General features: G+C 37.2%; 1 protein-coding gene across 1 annotated transcript; it reads left to right on the forward strand.

The window, feature by feature from the left end:
* The first annotated feature begins 1,813 nt into the window (after positions 1-1,813).
* On the forward strand, positions 1,814-25,386 carry LOC126756691 (uncharacterized). The gene is made up of 2 exons (XM_050469935.1): positions 1,814-2,349; positions 23,905-25,386. Exons 1-2 carry the CDS (start codon positions 2,217-2,219, stop codon positions 24,921-24,923), a joined length of 1,152 nt encoding a protein of 383 aa, XP_050325892.1. The 5' UTR covers positions 1,814-2,216; the 3' UTR covers positions 24,924-25,386.
* The last annotated feature ends 198 nt before the right edge of the window (positions 25,387-25,584 follow it).

Below are 25,584 nucleotides of genomic sequence, written 5' to 3' on the forward strand. Positions count from 1 at the left end.
TTAGCTTCACGAAAGCGACGAGTACGACGAAATAGTATTCTGCAATTCAATTCCCACGACAGCCGGTTGTACGCACCGGAATTGACTCGGATTTCATCCGACCAAGGGCTGTTTTTTCGGCGATCTAATCCCGTTTGGATCGGTAAGTGTTACGAAATAGTATTCCTTGTTGACAGTTTGGCCGTTCGGAGGGAATGGGGCGATAATCGAAGAAAACAGATAGCATAACCTTGAATTTTCACCTGCTTTGCCTGTTTTTTTTAAGTTTCGGCTTACTTTTGCCACGGTATTCGGCCGATTGATCGTCTACTTCCGGGTAGTAAGCATAGATCCAAGACAACCGTAATTCGGACCGTAATTCTTCCGGAGAACCTTTCTCTAGGAAACTCGTAACGTCGACTCATTAGATGATGTCACTGTCCATGTCTCCGTACCATACAGCAGGACGAATGATGAGTGACTTGTAGAATTTGGTATTTGTTCGTCGAAAGAGGACTTTACTTCTCAATTGGCCACCTAGTCCAAAGTACCACCTGTTGGTAAGAGTTATTATGCGTTGTATTTCGAGGCTGAAGTTGATTTTGGTGTTAATGCCAAGATAGACGAAATTGTCTGCATCTTCGAAGTTATGACTATCAAGAGTGACGTGGAAGTCAAGTCGTGAGTGCGACGACTGTTAGTTTGATGACAGGGGTTTACTACCAGACCCATTGACTTCGCTTCTTTTACCGGTCTTAAGGAAGCAGAACTAACTTCGAGATTATTGAGGCCTATGATATCAATATCATCGACGTACACCAGCAGCGCGAAATTTTAATCAAAAAGTCTTACTATTTTTTGCCCACAGTAGTCTATGTGTATATTTGTAAAACTATTTAATGACAACTTAACGGCACTGTTATTACATATTAACCACTGTTATAGGTAACGTGCTGCATAAAATACTGTTACAAAAATTAGTGGATCAATAACTTTCACTACAAAAACTAAAACTTGTGCTCTCTTCTGCTGCATTAGTAGCTTGCCCACTTACCTACATACATACATACTTACATGTACCTATACGGTCACATCTATCATTTCGTAAGCTTGCCCTCCACTTTTGGCTTTGGCGCCACGTAACACACACGCAAATACGCAACAAATCATACAAACGTACTCGACCGTACATACATATATGCAGATTTTCGAATATATTGTGTGAGCGCATATTTATAATCATATATTTTTTAGTCTACATCTTGGCGCTAACCCCTGTTCTTACCCCACCACCGACAGCATGTAACCAAATATAGCATTTACGAGCCTTTCATCGCCCGACGAAACCGAAACACGGCACTCCACACGGCGCTGAATGTTAGCCCATAATGCAGGGCTCGCGTGCCGTGCGACTCAACAATTTGGAGAAAAGAGGAAAGAAAAAAATATATACAAGTATATCGACAAACTATAGTAACTATAGTATTAAATGTGAGTATGATATGTTATATGGTACATATAAGAAATTCATATTTTCTCACATACCAAAGTGACGGCAGGTAGTTGCTAGTATTCAGTTAGCATGCCTCACTACTACCTGTGTGTCAGACTGCCCGATCGCCTGACTGCCGGCGACTTGTTCACTTGTTTGCGCGCCAGCAATGCTGCCGTAACTAATTGTCCTGCCAGCTCCAATGTGGCGACAACGCCAAAGCCAACCCGAACTCGCACACTGACGCCGCCAACCAACTGCGGTTCATTGCCTACAGCGTTTCTTCTTGCAGGCGCAGCGCGGCGGTACGCGCGCGCTAACCGACAATGAAAACAGTGACAACGGCAAGCGAACCGCCGGACATACTCTTATCGTTGAACTGTGCAATGCGAGCGCGGCGCTATGAGTGTGTGTGCGCGCGTGTGCATGCGGTGGCGGCGTGTGGGGGCGCTTGTGTAACATTTTGACTCCTGTGTGCGCCAGCACGCTGTTTGAGTTAGTGTTCAATTGGATCGCTAGCATGCTAGACGTTGCGCTCCGCTTCAATTGTACGAGTAAACAAAATTGTTGAGAAACTCAATAAAATCGCGCGAGCTTTTGTTATTGCAGTGTGGCGGTGTGGAAGTGTCTTTAAATAACAGTATTTTGTCGGTAGCTAGCAAACAGCTGATAATCGTTAATTTTTCCCGCGCGCGGCGGGTGACATATTCACATTTACTCTAACAACAACAACAAGAATAGCAGCATGGCGTCCTTGAGTCAGCAGTGCAACCCGCGCGCCAATGTCTTTCTAATGGTCAATTTGGGCTGTGAAATGCTCTATGTGATTGATCAACGCCTGAAGGCGCAACAAATTTGCGAGGAAAAGTCAACTCAAGGTATAAACAAAACAAAAAAGCAACAACAGCGGGGGTTCGGGAGTAAATGAATGCACTTTTACTCGTGTATAGTATGTATGTATGTGTGTGTGTGTTTGTGTTAGGTGAAATTAGCAATTTAAAATTCGCGACTATTAAGCGTCTAATTATGGGAGCTATCAGATGGTGTGCTGAATTCTAACACAGGTGTGCATATGTTCGAGAACACTTGCCGTTGGGAGTCAATAAATTTTATTATACTAGTAAAGGCAATCAATAATTTTGTAGTTACCCTAATAACAATGTGAATTTGGTGTATTTCTTGGAAGTAACGGTATGCAAATTATTGATTAATAATTAATGTAACATAGTGCGATTGATATAAACTAAAAAGAATGAGCAATAAAATTAATTAAAAAAAAAATAAATAAATAAAAAATTAAATTTAAAAAAAGAAAAAAATTTAATTAAAAATAAAAGAAATATACAAAATAAAATAAAATTAATAAATAAAATAAAAAAATAAATTAATAACAAAAATATAATTATTAATTTAATAAAATAGTGCGATTTATTTAATTAAAATAACACTGAATATAAAAGTGAAATATGTATATATAAATTCACAAACAAAATATATAAAATAAAATAAATAACGATAACAATAAAAAAAAAAAAAAAATATTTTACAAATGTAAAAAATACAATTTTAAAAATAAGTATTATAAATAAATATAAAATATCACAATTAAAAAAGGGAAGGTTAGATTTAAAAAAAAAATTAATGCAGAAAATATAATAATATTAAGAATTATAATATAAAAAATTATCAAATTTAACAATAAATAATAAGGGTTATAAATTTAAAAAATATAAAAAGTGTTACAATAAATTTTGCAATATTAATAAAAGCACCATATATAATATAACACAAATACAAAAAAAAAAGTAAAAATAAAAAAATTATTTCAATTTAAAAAATATACATAGAAACAAAATTTTAAAAATAAGTTTTATAAAAAATATAAAAAATACAAAATAAAAAAAGGTAAAATAGAATAAAAAAATTACTGTACAAAATAAAAAAATAATTATAAATAAAATCAAAAATTTAACAACACAAAATAACAGTTATACATTTAAAAAATATAAAAAACAGTACAACAAAATTTGGAATGCTATTCAAAAGAAAATATGTACCATGTATAAAATAATGCAAATTCAAAATGAAGAAAATGTAAATAAAAGGAATAAATATATACAAATACAATAAAAAAATAAATAAATAAAATAAAAATCATTAAAAATTCAGTTACAAATAAAAAGAAGAAAATAGTAATAACAAAAATTAAAATTAAAAATAATTAATATATTTTAAAATACAGTAAAAAAATAAAAATAAATAAATCAAATAAAAATTATTAAAAAATCAGTTACAAATAAAAACAAAAAAATAATACACACCAAAATTAAAAAACAAACAACCAAAATAAAAGGAAATTCAGTGAAAATAAATAAAATTATTTAAAAATCAGTAATAAATTTCAAACAAATAAATAAAAATCTTAAAATTAAAATTAAAAAACAATAAAAAATTAAGTAAAAGCATATTTAGTGAAAGGAGATTTATTTTAAAAATGATTATCAAATTCAAAAAAGAATAAAAAGTATTAAAAATCATATAAAAAAATTATTAAAATAAAATAATAATAGTATTAAAATAAAGATATAATAACTAAAAGATTTAGAAAGCAAATATATTCAAAAACTATAAAAAAAACTACGAATTATTAACAACAAATACATATATATAAATCATAAAAATTAAAATTAAAAAACAAAAAATTGCGCAAAATAATATTTAGTGAAAGGAGATTCATTGTAAAAATTATTATCAAATTCAAATAAGCATAAAAAAAATATATTATAAATAGTATTAAACTAAAAATATAATAACTGAAAGATTTAAAAAGCAGATAAATTAAAAAATTATGAAAAAAGTTGTATAAAAATATTTTAAATAAAAAAAAAGAAATATTATAATTTTTTTATAAAAAAATATTTTGTTTTCAATAATTATAATTAATAATTATATTTTTTTTCAAATATTTTTTTTAGTTACATTGAATAATATATTTTTTTAAGCAAATAAACCAAAAAAAAAAAAAAAAAATTCTATAAATATTTTAAATAAAAAAAAACAATTTTTAAATATTTTTTTTTAACATTTTTTTAGTTATATTAATAAAAATTGCTTTCGCTTAGGAAAAAAATTAAAAAATAAAAGTAAAAAAAAAAAAATAAAAAAAAATGAAATAATATTCTTAAAAATAAATATAAAATGAAATAAAATAAAACAAAAAAATAATAATGATAAAGAATTCAGCATGAAAATTCATGAGAGCTAAATATTTTTTTTTTAACATTTTTTTAGTTATATTAATAAAAATTGCTTTCGCTTAGGTAAAAAATTAAAAAATAAAAGAAAAAAAAATAAAAAAAAAATGAAATAATATTCTTAAAAATAAAATAAAATGAAATAAAATAAAACAAAAAAATAATAATGATAAAGTATTCAGCATGAAAATTCATGAGAGCTAATTTTTTTTTTAACTTTTTTTTAGTTATATTAATAAAAACTGCTTTCGCTTAGGTAAAAAATTAAAAAATAAAAGCAAAAAAAATAAAAAAAATGAAATAATATTCTTAAAAATAAAATAAAATGAAATAAAATAAAACAAAAAAATAATAATGATAAAGTATTCAGCATGAAAATTCACGAGAGCTTGACACCGAACATGCAGTTTATATGACAGCTATGTACTATCTTCATCCGATCTGAACAATTTTTTCGGAGATCGTATTATTATCTTGGATAATAAACCTTGCCAAATTTCGTGAAGATATCTCGTAAAATCAAAAAGTTTTCCATACAAGCACCTGATTCAACCATTGTTATTGTAGCGGCAGAATTCTGCTAAGTTGACAGTCTTTGGCCGGATGAAAAATACGGGTCCGTCTCGGTTACGTAGGCCTGACTGCCATGGGAACGGGGTTCTGATAGTTCAGTTTATGTGGTAGATATATGCTATAGTTGTTCGATATCGGCGGTTCCGACAAATGAGCCTCTTTTTGCGGAGAAAAGAACGTATATAAAGTTTCAGATTGATATCTTAAAAACTGAAGGATCGGTACCCTATTCTGGGTATAAAAAGTCTATATCTTGTTGGGTCATAGACTCAAACTCAAGGTTAATGTACTTCTAGCGGAAAAAATATAACAATGACTGGAAATTTATGGCATAGAACTAAAGAATTAAGAAAATTTTGAACTTAATTTCTTTGAAATTTTTAAGATATTTATTGTTCGGATAGACTTTTTTGGATTTCATACTGTCCGCTTATTCCAGTATAGCCGGCTCTAACTCGACAAAAACGCAACGAATGTGGATCAGTCGTAGCTGGTTTACCAAAGGTCTACTTCGACTTGATATACTCTAACAAAGAGTGGCATAACGGAATCAAGTCATTGGAGCTAGTTGGCTATATGGCCCATTTTATGCTATAATTTGGTTAACCGAACTTCGCTCCAATAGAGATTGCGTGGTTTCATGTGAGCTTGGATTTATTGCAACGTTCTGTTGAAATTTCGTAAGCAGAAGAGTGATTTTAGTGGGGAAATTAAAGAGTTACGACTTAATTTTCTGTAGGTTTATCTACTCAAATATATCGAACAGAAATATTAAACCCTGTTTTCCTTATTTTGACAGCCCTTAAAAAGATTATATACCTCCAAAACGCCAACATGTACATACATATAGAAAATACCGGCTTTGTGTCGCCACTTTGCTGTCGCAAAACAGTTTTTGAACACAATGACTCATGATTAATGAGATATTGAACGCAAGCACAAAAGGAATCACTTGACTTGAAGGCTCGTTGAAAGTAACTCTTTCAACGCATGCATAATTCACATAACATATGGTGTGCTCATAACCTGCATTATGTATTTACATACAATATAAATGTATGTATAGTGATCAGCTTTGTCACAACGGAACCGACTAAATTAATCCTTAATTTATATTAATTCAAACCAATTCATGATCAGCAATGAACTTCGAATGTCCGCTTGCCGCTCATAATGCTACCCGCCACGCTTACTGCCGTTGCTGATTGCCGAATTTATTGCGCTGCTTGGCATATGCGAGCATTTCTTCAAGAACCATGCAATTTTGTCGTTGTTATTAATTTTTCGCTCGCCGTTTTTTTCTTAATCCAGCAATTGTCACTCTTGGCATCTTGAGCATTCGTTTATTGCTCATTCATTGAAATCGCAATATTGCATTCATTCAACTTTGTGCTGTTAATAAAGTTTAAGAAAACAAAAAACGTGATACTCGAGATGCTGAATATTTAACGCTTTTCTTGTGCTCGTGTTGAGGGAGCAGCAAGCAGCCAGCAATTGGTTTTTGACACTAGTTAACAAATGAAAGGAGATTTTTATTTCAATAACTTTTCGAAATTATGAATTCAGTTGGGATATTAGTGATTGTGTCTTTTAGACGTGTGGTGTTCTGTCTTTTCGGAGTTAATATTTTTGACAGGTGTTAATTGATTTATACTTACTTAGTGCTCATCCAGTTTATGGACAGCTTTCCGAAAGGATCTTGGTTTGGGGGCTTAGATTAGATTACATTAGAATAGATTAATAAATGAGGATTGCACCGCGACCTACATAAGGTATTGTGTCCTATCCGAAGTCACAACGACTCACCCTGCGCCAGCAAATTGACAAATTCCAATATACAGCTAGGTGCTTATGAGTTGATGTGATCCCTATTTGGAAACATGGATCCTAGAACCTTTATCCTGTGCCTACAGACTGCTATGCAGTCAATTAGCAGGTATTCTGGAGTTTCAGCCAATTTATTGCCGGCTATATCTTTGTGACCTGGTACCCAAATAAGGGGCACTTGATTACGATCTGATAGACTGTTCAGTCGGTTTAAGCACTCCTGCACCAATAGCGTTTTGATCTCGTACGCAGAGATCGCTTTGAGTGCCGCTTGACTATCGCTTAGTATAACCAGACGTTCATTGCGATAGTTGCGTTGGTCTATGCACCGACTTATAGCAAAGACCTCTACTTCGAATATGTTCGGAAAACTACCCAAAGATATGGAGAGTTTGGTGCATGGTCCTGCGACCCCTGCGCTAATTCGGTCGCTAACTCGTTCGTACAACCATCGTGAACTGACCCAAAACGAGATGGCCACCGATCCCGATTTTCACAAATGAGTACGTTAATTAACAAAATGGACGCCTTTGCAGGGATCATAATCACTGTTTGTTTTGCTCTATGGGTAGAGGGAATCTTTGATCTATATTTCTTCATAAATGAAGTCAACTTTAATCAATTGGGAACGCTATGGTGTCATGATTTATGACTTTTCCGTATCTGAATTGGAGTATGTTGAGGTGGACAACCTTTTGTTCCAACAAGACAGTACTTCATGTGATTTAACGCCGTTGGACTATTTTTGTGGAGTTATGTAAAGTCGCTTATCTGAGGAGACAAAAACGCGACGATTAATTCCTTGGAAGAGAATATTCGGTCCGCTATTGCTGACTCTTGCTGCATGATCTAACATTGGGCCTCTCGGTTGGAATTTATTTGGGTCAGCCGCGGTGGTCACTTGCCCCAAAGTAATTCTTAAAACGTAATGGGCATTCGTTGACAGAGCAAGTATCCGTGAACCCAAATTCTAGCTATAACTATATACAATTTGTATAAGAGTAACTATAAAAACATAGAAAATACTAAAAATGGTCCTGTCTACGTCTAAAATCTGAAAATTTTGTGTTTTGAGTAGGGTCTTTCAGTTTTTGGGCACCATGTTTGACAAGAGTTGACAGTCCCTGGCCGGCCGGATAAAAATTCGGCTCCGTTCCGGTTACTTTTTCCCACAATAGTCGTGGGAACGGAAGGGAATCACCGTCGTCCTCCACCGTACATCCCTCTCGATTTTGAATACTGCCTGAAAGAGACAGATTCGATTAATTTTACCTTACTCCCAGAATAAATTATCGAAGTGAAGTCTTCTTTTCGCGCCGTTGACTGGACTACTCGCTTAATATCAAGTTGCCTGTTATTTCCTCTAACAAACCGCTCTCTTACCTTCCTGTAATAAAAGAAGATCTGTTGATTAGTATAGTATACTTATCATTCGTAAGCATACAATTAAGCCAAATGCAGCCGTGTAGTTGGATTCACTCTTCGCCCAGACATTGTAGATACTGAAAGAAAGAATATAACATAAATTTCATGTTAGGAGCGGATGAATTAATTTGTTTATCAATTGATTGATTTTTATTGATCGCTCATGTAGAATATCGAAAGCAAATTATACTGAAATAGAGCTAATAAACAACATCAATTAACAGAAATTGTGAGAATGTGAGCAAATATATACTTGTGTAGAGGTTCATATATGTAGAGCATTTCTATATATGTATAGTATATACAGGTCTGCCGAACATCGGGATTCGATTGAATTTCGCAGAATCGAATTATACTTTCAGGTCTTACTGCATACCGATTCTGTTTGAAAAATTTGAAATATGCGGTCTCCAGCTATTTAATGTTAAATAAAATACATATTTTAGAAACCAAAAAAAGTTTCTGGGTATCAAAATCGACGATCAAATCGAAATTCAGAACAGCTTTGGCCTCTGCAACGAACCGATTATAAATGTTGGCCCCATTAGAGGTTTGCGGATTTTAATTAAGGGAAGCTTTCTAATATTGGGGACTTTCGAGTTCATAAGATCCTCAACTCCGAAATCTGAATCTATGCTATGGCATTTTGAGAGACGTAAGTTTCGGCATAATCGGGAATAAAAATAAAAATTCTATTAATACGAAAACGGAGGACTTACGGATGAAGACTTGAAAAAATTCTTAAAATTTTTTTTATCTCACAGTAAAAAGAGGTTAATGGTGACTGTTGATACTCTGCAAGATATTAATGGATTGTATTGTATATATATCCTGTTCTTAACTCTGTGAAGAAGGCTTGGAAAGTTGTTGTTGTTGTAACGGTTATATAGTCCCCATTAAGGTGGTAAGGTTCAGATAAGTTGTCATCGAGGCGATCTAATGGTAGGCCCAAGAAACGTACTGTTTCGACGGGTTCGGACCTTAGGGGGAAGAGTAGTGTCAGATGTGTAAGGTTAGTTGGGCATGTAAAGAGGTGGTTAGGGTTATGCGGGGACTCGTTGATGCTGGACATGTATTTGATATGTCAAGGACGATTCTGGATAAGTAAGAGTTCAACCTGCTACAGTATCCAGAACGAGAGTCACTCTCGATTCTCGCGGGAAGTTGAGCTCGTCGTCTGTAATGGGTGGTGGTTTGACTCCAAGTACGTCATTCACTGAGAGTTAGTCGGTAAAGATGTTTATGGCTCTACTGTGAATGGCGGTCAGTTCATGTCTGAAGTTAGTTACGTCCGAGGTCTGGTCGGCGTATTATCTTATGTCATCGACGTAGTTGAGGAAGGACCTCTTGATGCTTCTAGGAAGCGATTTCGCTTTAAGCAGCTGACTGCAGGTATGATTTCTACGAAAACATCGTAGCAGAAACTGCTTGGAGAAAAGTTCATTATGCTCCTTAACTGGGAACATATGGGACTCACTGTGCAAATGTTCGAAAGGCGACATCAGAGATTATAGTCTGTAGTGCAGTGTTCTGACATGTCTGAAGCTTCCTCGTCTGCGTTTCACGGCATCCAGGCGACCATATTGGTGCGGCGTAGTTAAGGCCCAGCCGGCCGATTCCCTTGTAAGTTGCCAATAACGTTTCTTTGTTTTTTCTTCATGTGCTGCCAGCTAGCGAGTTGAGGATTTTGTTGCGGCTCTGTACTTTGGCAATAATCGCGGTTGTGTGAGAAGTGAAGGAGCACAGGCTGTTGAGTGTCGCACTTAAAATCTTAGGGTTATTGACAGTTGAAATTTTAACGCCTACCACTGAAATATTAAGGTCAAGTCTGTACTCCTTCGTCCAGTTTGTGAATATGGTCGCTGTGAAGTTAGTGGGGGAAAGTAATACTTGTAGGTTCCGTGCAGCAAAGAAGCGAGAAACGTCGCAGAGATAGCCGTACCTTTTTGAGCACAAGCTGTCGATTCCAGCGCCCAATGACATTATCGTGCAATCATCAGCGTACGAGGTGATAGAAATTCCCTCTGGTAGTTGAGGGAGTTTCGAGGTATAAAAGTTAGAAGGCAACGGGGAGAGAACACCATCCTGCGAATCCCCCTTTTTAATTTATTTCAATTTAGAGTTTTTACCTCGAAACAGTACGGATGATTGTCGATCGATCCGGTAGTTCATAGTTCACCTCTTAAACCTGAAGGGCACGTAGATGCTCATCAGTGAAAGTAAGCGGTGCGGAGTCTTTTGGGATTTTGTGGAGCCCTCAGGTAACACATCGTTTGGCTTTGTCTACCGAAGGGTGCAATGTAAATTGCCGGCTAAAATAGCTCGGGTTCGAAGAGGCATGGACATTGAACTCAATTCCACTCGATCATCATGTTCCTTTGGGTTAGACAAAGCCTTGGCAGTTGTATAATCGGTGTATCGATTTCGTTTGTATATATGTATGTATGTTTTAGTGCAATATGACATGAATTTGTTGTTTTGTTAGTTCTTAAAACACCTAAACTTCATCAATTTTCAGTAATCGGTTAGATTAATTCACTCATTCGAACTATTAAATGACACACCCTAATGTTTAAATATACATTTCGTACCTTTCAAAAATAAGGAGGGTCTATTTCTCTGAGTAAGTTAGTGTCTTAAGAAACACAACAACCTAATTCGAATATTATCACAATAAATCAATGTATCTTGCTTTTCAAACATCCCCTTACATTAACAAATTAAACGCAAAACAAAAATTAATAAGAAAGGAAAGAATTCAGGGAAGGGCAGTTGTACCTTTAACCAATCCTTTGAGTACAGTTTTTACAAGGTGTGGTTACAAGCGCAGCGGTCATTCGATGGCTTGCTTAGAGTTTTAATCTACATTAAAAGTTTGCTGTTTCTTCCCTTTTTGGTTACATATTCAAATAAAACAACAATCGATTTGTTTTCGTTAATTCAAATGTCGGTTCTCTAATGTTTGATTGTTTATCATACTTTTGTTGTGAAGTGGAAAGTACCATAGTTGGATAGTGGTGTAAGTGACACTTTGAAAATATGTTGTTTAAGGATACTAAGTGTTAATCCTTATAATATGACATTTTTTCAACGATCCTGACAGTGAATCAGTGACAAATCAGCCAAAGCTTTACAGCGAAATAGTTTCGTTTTTATAACTTCCAGTTCAAATTCGTCGGCGATAGGTAGTAATCTATACATTTCCAACAAAGTAGGGTTAGTTAGATCGTTTTTTACTGACGATATCTATTTTTATGAGATTTGTTATACTGGATTCATCTCTATACCGGAAATTATAGAAATATCAGATGAATTTACTTAAAGAAATTGATGCAGAAAAATATTTTTATGCGAAGAAAATACTCGAACCGAGAGCTAAACAAAAATACAAAGGAAAAATGCCAACAATTCTCATATTGATTGGTTCCAATCATGTTTCTATCAAACAGTACAACGTTCGCCTTATCAGCTACTTTTAGATACTGCTTATTGGATTCTTTCTAGTGTGTTAACCAGCTAATTAGATAAAATTTTCTCCGTAAAAGATTTTTAAAATGTTTTTAATAATATGTAATGTTTAAGATCCGAGGCCTTTTCTAACCTTTCTTTTGGGGGTGGTTTTTACGTGGCAGGTTCCTAACACAGCGCATAATACTGGGGAATCATATTTTGCCTTCTCATTTTAGCTCGCTTTCAAACGGATGTTTTTTGTCTACCCAGAGGATACTTGGTCTAAGACCGAAAGTTGTGAGCTGCTTGAGAAATATGTAAAAGAATTGTGTCTGGCCACTCCCAAGTGAATGGCGTTCAGAGAACTTTCTTCACTTGCGTGAACTTCTACACATGACTCCGTCCGTAAGCGGTTTCTTCGCCAATAAAGAAGAAGAATAATGTTTAAGATTTTGTAAATCTCTCGACAAGCTGTTATTAATCAATAACCTTATCTCCAGAGTAGAGCTCTTGGTTATACGACTAATCGACTAACCGGATAGGACATTATTCAAATAATAATAATCGCTTTGCAGTATCCTAATAGTCGCAAGACGTCGACTACCATATTCGATTAACCGCTCATTTTCGACTTTCTGGTTAACCGTTTGTTGTCGACTATGCGAATAGCAAGCGTTCAACTTCTAAAAGGTTTTTCTACGTGTATAAGTTTATGAAAACGATTACAAACCGGATATTCAGATAATCTGTTTTTATGATAACAGATTATTCGAATAGTTTGAAGAACCCTATTTCAAAAATCTACCACACCAAGCGTTATACTACTTTGACGATTTTTCGGAAGATACCGTTTTCCTGCTGAAAGAAAACAAGATATACTAAGCTTGCTTGAAAGTTACAGTATATGTATATATATGTATATCATAGGTTTGAAGAGTTGAATTGGCTATGTTTGTCTTACTATATAAAGGCGAATTAGTCCCTTAATTTTTGAGATATCGATCTGAAATTTCATCAGAGCCATTGATATTAGATCACTATGGCATATAGCAGTCATACCAACTGACCTCAAAATCAAGTCCTTGTATGGAAAATCCATTTCCATTTGAGAAGATCTTTGTTCGAAGTTTGGAATAGAGTATAGCATACTACAACGCCAAAATCTCCGAAAAAAATGGTGCAGCAACGCCTGGTCCATCTCTACTTGGTCTTTCCAACAGAGTGCCGGCCTTCCCCTTCATCTACTTCCCCCGGCGTGTACTGCGTCGAATACTTTCAGAACTGGAGTGTTTTCGTCCATTCGGACAACATGACCTAACCAGCGTAGCCGCTGTCCTTTAATTCGCTGAACTATGTCAATAGCCACCGCGCAAAGAACCATAAATCTTCCGCAGAATCTTTCTTTCGAAAACTCGTAATGTCGACTCATCAGATATTGTCATCGTCCATGCCTCTGCACCATATAGCAGGACGGGAATAATGAGTGACTTATATTTTCGTCGATAGAGAGGACTTTACTTCTCAATTGCCTACTCAGTCCGTAGTAGCACCTGTGGGAAAGAGTTATTCGGCATTGTATTTCGTTGTATTTCGAGACTGACATCATTGTTGTGTTAATACTGCTTCCAAGATAGGCGAAATTATCTACGACTTCGAAGTTATGACTGTCAACAGTGACGTAGGAGCCTAGTCGCGAGTGCGACGACTGTTTGTTTGACGACAGGAGATATTTCGTCTTGCAGCTCGAATTATTTTCTCCAAGAGTAAATTGAAGAAGTCGCACGAAATGGTGTCGCCTTGTATGAAACCTCCTTGCCGATCCTGACGAAGCTTTTGATATTGCTCAACGTTAGTTCATAGAGCCGTATTAGTTTTGCGGCGATAATAATGGCAAACGGACCACATATTCGAAGTGTCGGTGAAGCCTAGAACTTACTATATTATTTTATGTAAATCTACGAATCAGTCAGGCCTAGAACTTCTATTTTACTTAAATGTAAATCTATGAATTAAGTTTTCGGACAAATCAACATAATATTCAGAGGTTGTGCTGAATATTAATGGACTGTTGGTTAATTCTAGTGTGTTTGGGGTAAGTTTTCGTATACTCAAAATGATTTGACAATAATAATTTACTTCGGTCATTTATTACACGCATTTAACCATTCGGCCACGCTTCTAACCTCTTGCCTCTTGCCATCAATTTTTTTTATGAAAATTATACGTTCGGTCTTTACCTTCAAATTAAATCCCCACTCCTTCACTCCTCTGGAGGTACAGTTGTGATTACGGCGTACACAGCTCGTACATACTCGCACTTACTCGTGTGTGTGTACATTTCTATGTACTCGTTTAAGTACTAAACACAAAATTAAACATTGGCGTATAAAAAACTAAATTTCCGTTTATATTAAACCGAAACCGCACAGCACACAACAACAACAACATGCCACAGTTGACCCAATCGTTTTATGCCCTTTTTGACGCAAGGCTTTAAGACGTATTAAGATTTAATGACTCTTTATGACTTTTTGTTTGCTGCTTAGTTCGTGGATTCGCTAGGGTGAGGGTGTTTTTTAGGCTCCGATTCTGTTGTTGTTTTATTTTATTTTTCGATTTTATGTGTTTGCCTGTAGGTAAGTGTACATTCCGTACTTGTGCGTACAAACACACATATGTATGAACATGGGTGTTTGCTCATATGCGCGATTGCGTGTACTTTTTGTTGTGCAACAGTGGAGAATTGTGATTTTGTGATTTTGGGTATGTTAATGAAAACTGGTTGTCACTTGTATTATGTATTGAGCTCTGTGATAAATATTGCAGGTAGAATAACAATATCTCTCATATACTTGCATATGTTTATGATCCCTGCGCACCCAAAGCATCTGCAGTTAGGCTAGTGTACTTATGTTAGTAAGCATGTATGACTGTAGCGCATACATAAGCATATAACTACATACATAAGTATCTTTAATTGCCATTGGTGTTGCTGGTTCAATTCACTTTCATTTGTCAGCCTCTTCTTATTATTTCTTATTATTGTAGTTTTCTCTGCTTTGCTTTGCAAGTTCTTGACACTGATTCTTATTGACTAAGTCCAATTCGTATGCTTATCGTGGTACACTGTGTCATAAAAGTATATGTAGATACACTGGAAACCTATGACAATTTATGTAAAAACACTTGGACAGAGGTTCAAGGTCGACTTCGACAACGAAATGATAAATCAATTTGATTTGTTTTGTTAGACTACATCAAAACAACAAAAATCGTTAACTTCAGTTGTACCCTTCTTCTCCTTTTTTATTGCCGCGCCAGTCGTTCTTCCTTTTCGCTATTTGGCGCCAATTGGAGATTCCAAGTGTAGCCAGGTCCTTCTATACCTGATCTTTCTAACGAAGTCGAGGTCTTCCTCTGCTTCTTCCATCGGTTACTGTGTCGAATAGTTTTAGAGTTGGAGTGTTCTCTTCCATCCGGACAGCATGACCTAGCTAGCCACTGTCTCTTGATTCTATGAACTATGTCAATGTCGTCATATAACTCGTACAGCTCATCGCTCCTTCGACTGCGGTACTCGCCGTAGCGAATGCGCAAAGGACCATAAATCTTCCGCAGAACCATTCTCTCGAAAACTCGTAGGGTCGCCTCAACAGACGTTGTCATCGTCTATGCCTCTGCACCATATAGCAGGACGGGAATAATGAGTGACTCGTAGAGTTTGGTCTTTGTTTCCCGCCGCGTAAAAAACATTGCCAATGAAAAGAAGAAAACAGTCTCGGATGAGAGATCTCTCTTTAACACCCTTCACAATTACAAAAGATTCCTTACAAGAATTCAGGTATTGCACCGTTGTCTCAGAGAATATTCAATGCCAATTGAAAAAATTTTCCATACAAGCTCTTGACTCTGATCTTTCAGTTGATAGCTATATGCTATAGTGGTCCGATAAATGAGCTTGTTGGGGAGAAAATAAAATGTGAGAAATCTCAAAAACTGACGGACAAGTTCCCCTATATGCAGACAGACGAAGATGGCTAATTTATATACATATATATATTTTATGAAGTCTCCGACATTTTCTACTGATGGTTAGACGGATACAAATAAAATTGAGCTTTGCACCGCGAGGTCTATTCTTTGTTTTATAGTAAAAGGAAAGATGGAAAGCCATAGAGCGGTACTTTAAACCTACTCCCATCTCATGTCTCTCCCACGGGACCACTGAACTAAGTATTACAGGAGAGAAGAAGACATTTAAATATCCACTATTGCACGGACTGATTGTTGTAAAAATCTCAATCTTTTTATAATTAGAGCTGCCGCTTCGCTGACAGCTTTCCATTTTACAGAAGACTCGCATATAAGTGCTGTGAAATGTTCCACCGTAAGACTACCTCCAACAGTGGTTTTCAGAGTTTTCACTCTATACATGTCAAAATATAAATGATAAAGTAATGACCAGAGTCTTCAGGAATGTTTGCACTCTGAATCAAGTCTGAACAATATGAACTTTTCATGAAGATTTTGTGTTGCTTAACAGATTGCATGCTTTTGATGGTCTCTCCTCTCTTTATGTCACATTGGACATCTCTGGAAAGTTGTCCAGTAGTCTGTGGGCGAATTCGTCTGCCTGAATTTCAATCGGCCGCCATACTGGCTAATACTTCAGAAGTGTCGTTTGATATGGTTCTGAAAGCACTTAGCACCCATATTGCAGAAAGGATAAGGTCCATTGTGCCCTCCTCTCTGTTACAACGACTCACATATACCCATTACATTGATTCCAGTATTCTCCTAGGCGATATTGAGGTGATATGATTAGTTTTTGGATACATGAATCCAAGAGCCTTAATTCTGCGTCCGCAGATTGCTGTGAAATCTAGCATCAAGTGCTCGGGAGTGTCCGGCTTCATATTTAAAAACCGATAGTTTGCACAAGATGCTAGACCCAAGTTAAATAGATGCTGCTTGAGCTTACAGTGCCCAGCGTAAAATGCGACAAGAAGCCGGAGCTTGTCTCTCTTGAGATTGATTACATTTTTAAACCTGGTGAGGTTGTAACCACCCATTAGCAATTTAGCTTGGCTTATGTCTTGGAGTTGTTGCCAATAATTTTCGCTGTATACTTTTTCATCTTCGCGGAGTAGCGCCTTTATGGTATGGAGACCAACCAACATACAGGGTTCCGATCCTACCATTCTAGTGGTACCTGAAGAGCGGGCAAGCTCGTCCCGGCAATATCCTTGTGACCTGTCACCTAAATAAGCTGTACTTGGTTACGATCTAATGGACTATTTGCACCATTAGCGAGTTCGCTTTAAGTGCTGTTTGACTGAGCTTGGCGATATTTTTTTTTTATTTTGCGAGTTCCCATAATCAGCGTTGTCCTTATTGTCCCACTAGAAAAAGTTTATACCAAAAATTGGCCTAATGCAAGCCATTTTGAAAAGTTTTCCTTACGACAATTCAGGTTCAATCAGAGTTATTCGGGAATCTTATTATTGGTTTTGTTACAGGATCGACTTTTTAACATTACCTAAAGATATAATTCAGTAAAAATTGTTAACGTTTGAGGGTTCTAGACTGACTTAACTCTTTAAAGACTATTTCGAAGGAGCATTGTTTGGCATTTATGGTTTGAAGATTATCTTTTTCAAATGTTGGCCGCGGCTACGTCTCAGATGGTCCATCCGTTGAATCCAATTTTCGATTACTCGTTCGAGCTTTTCGGCTGGTAGCTGGTGAAGGACAATAGTGATGTTTTTCTCCAAGGTCTGAATCGAAGCGGGATTGTCGACATAGACTTTAGCCTTCTAACAACGTCTGACGTATGGTTGTGTTTAACGTGGGATCCTGCTGTCGACAGCTTAACTCCACGGTGCTCAAAAGCACAACGGATCAATACAATGCGTCAATCAGCGCCCTGAAAACTGGGTAAACATTTTCAGTACCAATTCGCAGTGTGGCATGGACACATTGTTAACACCTTGTATGGCTCGAGGCCCATCTAAAACCTCTGCCGTACTTTGAAGGAGCGGTTTTGCATTACTTTGACTGATTATCAGTTTTTCAAATTTGGGTTTTAACCACAGATGGTCAACCACGAATCTCCAATTTTCAATGAGCAGACTGGAGCGAACTCAGCTTGCTCCCCGTGGTACCAGGTTGAAGGTCTTTGGGGGTATATGTTTTCCCGAAAGGCCTGAAGGGGTGGATTGTCGACACCGCTGGGGATGCCTTCCAACAGTATGATATCACACGATCTTGGTGAACCAAATGTTTCCTAAATCACAAGCTTCAATTTCAGGCATCTAATAGTCGGAAACGGTCGCCATTGGCGGTTACGTTCTCACCATCATTATATATGTACTGATGACTCCACTGGCCCACAAACCACACAAAACCGTTGTTTTTATGGATGAAGTGGCAACTCTTGAATGAATTCAAATTTCTCTTCGTTCTAAATGCGGCAATTTTGCTTGTATGTAACCCATTGAGCCAGAAATGGGCCTCATCGCTAAATAAACTTTGTCGGATCTTCTTGGAACAGCGCTCGGTGTCTCCATACTTTCGTTCGACAGTGTCTTCGTATGAAATAAGAAGAGCACTTGCTTATACTTCGCCACCAATTTAGTCGTCTACCTGTTTATTTTCTGCATTTTCTTCATTTGTTGCTGCAATTTCAAAAGTCAATTGCAAGCTACTGCGCACAATTCGCTGTCGGTTGTTGTTGTGACTGATATTTTGAATTTATTGCAATGGCATTTTCGGTTTGTTTGATTTTCAAATTAAACCGACCAACATTTTGTTCACTTCAAGTTCACTTGGCCGCCTTTGTTTGTCCGTTCACTTAGCGGTGGCAGTGATTCGCTTTCGTTCTGAATTGTGTATCGTCGTCGTTTTGCTGTCGTACAAATATTTACCGATAAAATTTAGTTACATATGTTCACATTTGTAGCGTACAACACTCATGACAACAGTAACAACAAAGCATGGCATAAATGTATTAAAAGCAATAATATTTGTAATAGCAACATTTTATTAGTTTGCGGTTGGTGTTGTTGTGCTTGTGCGGTGTCACTTATGCCATTAAACAAGTAACACTATTTACATATATACATACATACATCTGTATGGGTATGCGGGCATATGACACAATATATAACATTAAGTTAAACACCCATACATATATACATACATACATACATATATACTTAATGACCAGATTATAAATGCATTTGCACACAGGCTGCTTGTCCTTTTGACCATATGCGTCATACCCACTGCAAATACTCTGAAAGTGCTGCTGGCGCAACTTAAGTGCCCGAAGCAGGCTTCGTAAGCAGGCAAGAAAGAAGCCAACCGCGCAAAGGAAAGGACAGTTGAGTACCAACAGATTTTTCTTAGCGGCATATGTACAAAGGTGGCAATGCATTGTTTACGCAATGATTGCTTTTAACGGGATGATAAAAATTTATTGAAGATCAGAAAGGAGGCTTTCGAAAAAATTTAAGATTTTATGTTTTTAACCTTAGAGAAACACTGGAGTTTTTTATTGTGTCCATATATTATATTCGTTATAATGCCCAGAATTTTGAGATATGGATCAAGGAGACCGTCGTACATCGACAAAACGCCTAGAGCTTCTTCTTTTTCTTTACTGGCGTAGACACCGCTTCCGTGATTATAGCCAAGTAAACAACAGCGCGCCAGACGTTTCTTCTTTTCGCTATTTGCCGCCTATTCGAGATACCAAATGAAACCAGGTCCTTCTCGACCTGATCGCTTCAACGAAGTGTAGTTCTTCCTCTATCCCTGCTTTCACCGGCGGGTACTGAATCGAAAACCTTCAAAGCTGGACTGTTCTTTTCCGTCCGGAAAACAGCCAGCGCAGCCGGTGTCTCTTGATTTGCTGAACTATGTCAATGTCGCCGTATATATGCATCGGATTTCAAGGCTGATATAGTGGTTAGTGTTAATTCTGGTTCCAAGATAGAGGAATTTATCGACGACTTCAAAATTATGACTGTCAATAGTGACATGCGAGTCAAATCGTGAATGCTATGACTGTTTGTTTAATGACAAGAGCTAGTCTCCTTGTCTGAAACCTTGTTTGGTATCGAACGACTCGGAGAGGTCCTTCCCGATCCTGACGGAGCTTTTAGTGTTGCTTAACGCTCAGCTTACACAGTCGTATTAGCTTTGCGGGGATACCAAGTTCAGACACGAAGAGGTGGTGTGTATCGATCTTACTTTCACAAGGTCTTTTCCAACATTTTGCGCATGATTAAAATATGTTCGATTGTAGATTTTTCAGGTCTGAAGCCACACTGATAAGGTCCAATCAGTTTGTTGACGGTGAGCTTCAGTATTTCACCCATTACGTTTGATAAGACATTATATCCGATATTAAGGAGGCTTATCCTACAGTAATTGGCGCAGATTATGGAGTCGCTCTTTTTATGAATTGGGCAGAGCTCACTTAGGTGCCAATCGTCGCGCATGCTTTCATCCGACCATATCTTGCAATGAGGTTGATGCATGCATCTTGTCAGTTCTTCACCACTTTTTCGAATAGCTGGGCTGGTATTTCTTTGACTCCAGCCGATTTGTTGTTCTTTACGCGGGTAATTGCTATTCAAACCTCATCATAGTTGAACAATGGAACATCTTTCCTATCGTCATCGATTGGGGAATCGGGTTCGGCATCTCCAGAAGTTACACTTTCACTGTCGTTCAGCAGGTAGGAGAAGTGACCTTCCATAACTTCAAAATGCCCTGAATATCAGCCACTAGATCACCAATTTGCGTCCTACAAGAGTAAGCTCCGGGTCTTGAAACATTCCGTTAGCCGCCGCATCTTTTCGTAGAATTTTCGAGCATTACCCCTGTCGGCCAAATTCTCAAGCTCTTCATACTTACGCAGTTCGGCCTCTCCACTGCGATACGACAGTCCTCATTGATCTTTACGAACCAATGGGTTTGCTTGCAGCTGGTCGCCTAGAGCCTGCTGCAAATTCATTGTGGCGGCTAATATCAATTTCAGTCAATTCGCAGGGTTCCTAGAGAGTAAAATATTTCAACCTTAGTCTGGCGAAAGCTGAACAGGGGAGAGGAAATCGCCTCGATGTTCCCTTCTCATCTTCCTTATTGCAACTTTGAAAAGTTGGTCTACCAAAATCTTTGGCCTCAACGCGTGCCAATGGCACAGTGTCCAGTAAGGACTTCTATCATTACGGCGATATAAGCTTTGCTAAGAGCTAGCAGTTAGCTAGATAGCCGGTCTTACGGCAGCAGTGGAGAACCATCAGAGATCACATGCGATTCGAAAAACATTTTATTTTTTCTATAAAAATTTAATTGCGTAGTCTTAAAAATGGCCGAAATTGATTCGCTTATTGTATGACTCTTTTATCTCATACCGAGTATGAAAATAGCCCTTTTCCTACTATTTCCCAAAAAAACTTGGAATAAACTCACTTCATTTCGATTTCTCAATCTCAGTTATAGTAAAATTGGAGCTTTCTGTTAATGATCTTAACTCTGGTTCGAAAAAATTTCCCTATTTTCTTTGAAAACTGTCTCGTTGAAAATGAAGTTCTTCTCATTTTTACCAATACCTTTCATAATTTGTTGCATAAGTCCCAGTCTTACACTACTTGTATAACCGAGGAAAAACTATACGACCACTTCAAACCTAAGGTGGACTTATCACGTTCGGTTATACAAGAGCAGGGCTGAAGACTGTGGTCATTTCAGTTCACATCATTATTAGACAGTATGGTTACCACTTTAGTTCTTCCAGTTTTCCGAATGCCATAAAGCATTGGCCCCAAAACATTTATATTTTGAATCTTTATCTATCTAATGCGGTTGTTGTTACTTTAAGCGTCTTTCAATCTCCAGTTTCTTACATTAAAATTTCGGTTTCTTCAGAGTTTTGCCAATCCTTACTTTTCCGAGTAAATTGCTCTGATTTTCATTCTCAGTGGCGACGGACCACACTCCTTACCATTACGGCAAGCACGCGAACGTGCCAATTTGTGAACTCCTAAGGATTTGTCGTTGCTAGCACTTCCTTATAACATACTTACGAATATACTTACGAGTGTAGGTAGGTTGCAGCTCCTTGCAGTGAGCGGTCAAGCGGCTTAATGCATTTGCCGCAAGGATAATTACATTTCATTGCTCTATTATTATATTCCGCTAGTTTTTACTCCTTATTTTATAATTGCTTACATGCATAGGAAGTAAGTTTTTTAATGTACATATATGCTCTTAAGCCTACATGTCACCAATATTCATCCAAGTATTCATATAAATAATTGGATATTAATTATAAAGGTTTTTCGATAAGAGCTTAACGTCATGTGAGTACCGAGAATATAGTCGTCTATTTGGCGAACTTCGTATTAGCTGTGCTGAAATTGTGGCTCATTCTGTGAGTTGAATCTGAGTTATTAGGTAGAACAGGAATGTTTCCTGAAAAAATGTAAAAGGAAACATAACGACACTGCCTCTCATTTTTGGAAGGATCTACCTTATTTGAAATGAATTGTCGATCCTCTGTAACTGGAAAGGACTGGGTAATCCATTTCGATGTTCCCAACCTTTTTAAAGAAAAAAGTACATAAACTTCAAATTTAATGACCATTGTTTATTATCATTCGAAAGTATATTTTTGTACATTTATTTTTTGAAGATTATCTCTTTCAAATGTTGGCCGCGGCAAGGTCGCATTTGGTCGATCCGTTGAGTCCAATTTCGATGACTCCTTCGAGCATTTCGACTGGTAACTGGCGAATGACACGTGTGATGTTTTGCGCCAAGGCCTGAATCGAAGCGGGATTGTCCGCATAGACTTTGGATTTTACATATTCCCACAAGAAAAAGTCTAACAGTGAGATATCACACGATCTTGTCCGCATATGCTTTGGATTTTACATATTCTCACAGGAAAAAGTCTAACAGTGAGATATCACACGATCTTGGTGGCCAATCGACCGGCCCAAAACGTAAAATTATCTGCTCATCGAAGTGTTCTCTCAATAATCCATTGATTGATGCGATGTGCGGGAAGTGGCGCCATCTTGTTGAAACCAAATGTCGCCGAGATCATGAGCTTCAATTTCAGGCATCAAATAGTCGGTTATCCTGGTGCCATAACAGTCATTATTGGCGGTTACGTTCTCACCGACATCATTTGCGAAGAAATATTGACTGAAGATGCCACCGGTCGACAAACCGCACTAAGGCATTTTTTTCTGGATGAAATGGCAGCTCTGAAATTTCTTCAGGTTGATCTTCGTTACAAATGCGGCAATTTTGCTTTTTTACGTATCCATTGAGCCATAAACGGGCCGCATCGCTGAACAAAATTTGGCTCGAAATCTGCGGATCTTCTTAGGACTTTTCAAGAGCCCATAGAACGAAGCGATGTCACTTGGAAAGTTCGAGCAGCTTCAGTTCTTGCACAAGCAACTTTCCACGACCTTCGTGTACACTCTCAGCTCCCTCTGCTAGATTTTCTTCACTGTTTTCTGGACGTAGTCTTTTCGGTCGAATATTATCCACATATCATATATAAACAAACATACATACATATGTATATACAAATACAGTTGAACTTCCATAACTCAAACTCGAAGTTCTACATGACTCGAACTCTTGAATTGACAATAAAAGTCAAATTTCATACAAGTTTTCTTTTCATAACTCAAAGTCTCTCCAACTAAAATTTTTTTTTGTGGGTTATGATGATTCGAGTTAGGGAGTCTCAACTATATTTCTATAAGACACTTTTTAATTTTTTGAAAAATAACTTCCACCTCATATATTTTTTGACAGATATTAACTATTTTGTCTTTATTTTAATATTTCCTAATTTCACACTCTTTACAGTTATTCACGATGTTACCGTTGTATTACTCGAGCCAAAGTTCCTCGATTCCCTGATTGTCGGTTCGACACACCACAATTCGCAATTACTTACCGTGGATCACTGTAAATACATGCTCAATGACATTGCCACCTCATCAATCATGCGTCTCGACAAAAGTTCGATGGATAAATTATGGAATCTCATGACAATGATCTACAAATGGCAACTTTTCAACTCGAAACATCCACAACATTTACTCGATATAACTTTCAGACACTTGGACGCGATTTGTCGCCTGCGACCCGATGCACAACGCACAATGTTGGTCGATTTCACCAAGAATGTGCTGCTCGATTTCTGGAATGTCTTGAGCGATGACGGTCAATGGGGCGTCTATCAAACGAACAAAGCGTGGCTACAATGTTTCAATACGAAAATATCATTACTCATACGCCTCGGTTTCCAAAATTTGGATGGCACTTTTGTGCGTGCCGTAGAGGCCAGCTATTATAAGGAATTCGTTGAGAGCATCGGTGAGAATGTGTATGTGAAGAGTGTTGAAATTGCCGAAGCACAGCGTCAAGAGAACAGCAGCAGCACGCGTGCGACGACGAAGCAACACGCTGATCCGCTGGCGGAACTTTTTAATTTGCCGCAATCGGATAGCGAAGATCTACAACCGATCGATGCAAATAATTTTCAAAAGCAATTCGAACAGAATTTGCAACAGTGCAATATTTTATTCTTCGATTTGGATGTGAATGAAGCGACGACAACAATCAGTAGAGGCGGAGACGACACTAAAGAGGAGCTGTATGCGGTTGAGAAAGATATAGCAGCGGAGAATGACTTCGTTGGCGCTTTTGGTAATAGTGAGATATTACCCGATTCCTCGACGATGTTGTCGACGACAAAGCGGCGAGCGCAAGGCGAGTTCGTGCAATTGCCGGCGACGTATAACCGTAATGCGGATACTGGCCGCGCCGGCGCTTTGGGTCTAAATCGGGATTTGCTTGATTTATATAGTCAAATACTTTAAATTGACGAGCATTAGGAGGGCGCAATAAATGGTTTCAGCATGCGCATACAGTTGAATGTATATATTAGGGTGGGTAAAATAAACTTTTTTTGTTGGATACCGTGAAAACATCGTAAGAAATTACGAAAAATTAAGAAAAAGTTTTAAATGCCCTTCATAAACACAAAATATTCCATATAAGAACTGGATTTTGATCGTTCAGTTTGTATGACAGCTATATGCTATAGTGGTCCGATTTGAACAATTTCTGCGGAGATTATGCCGTTGCTTTAGACAATAATACATGCCGAATTTCGTGAAGATATCATCTCAGATGAAAAATTTTTCCATACAAGAATTGGATTTGGATCGTGCAGTTTGTATGGCAGTTATATGCTATAGTGGTCCGATCTGAACAATTTCTGCGAAGATTGTAGAGTTGTTCTGGATAATAAAATATGCCAAATTTTGTAAAGATATCTTCTCAATTGAAAAATTTTTTCATATAACAACTAAATTTCGATCATGTATGTATGTAGGGTTTTTTACGCGGCGGGTTCCAAACCAAACACACAGAGAATGTTTCGCCTTCTCACTATAGCTCGCCTTCAAACGGATGTTTTTTGGCTACCCAGAGGTTACTTGGTCTAAGACCGGAAGTCGTGAGCTGCTCGCGTCATAT

This window comes from Bactrocera neohumeralis, chromosome 4 (assembly GCF_024586455.1).
Source record: "Bactrocera neohumeralis isolate Rockhampton chromosome 4, APGP_CSIRO_Bneo_wtdbg2-racon-allhic-juicebox.fasta_v2, whole genome shotgun sequence".
Classification (NCBI taxonomy): domain Eukaryota; kingdom Metazoa; phylum Arthropoda; class Insecta; order Diptera; family Tephritidae; genus Bactrocera; species Bactrocera neohumeralis.

Coding starts and splice junctions, on each gene's coding strand:
- LOC126756691 (XM_050469935.1), top strand. CDS start 2,217: ATGGCGTCCTTGAGTCAGCAGTGCAACCCGCGCGCCAATGTCTTTCTA. Junction 2,350..23,904: donor CGAGGAAAAGTCAACTCAAG/GTATAAACAAAA, acceptor CACTCTTTACAG/TTATTCACGATGTTACCGTT.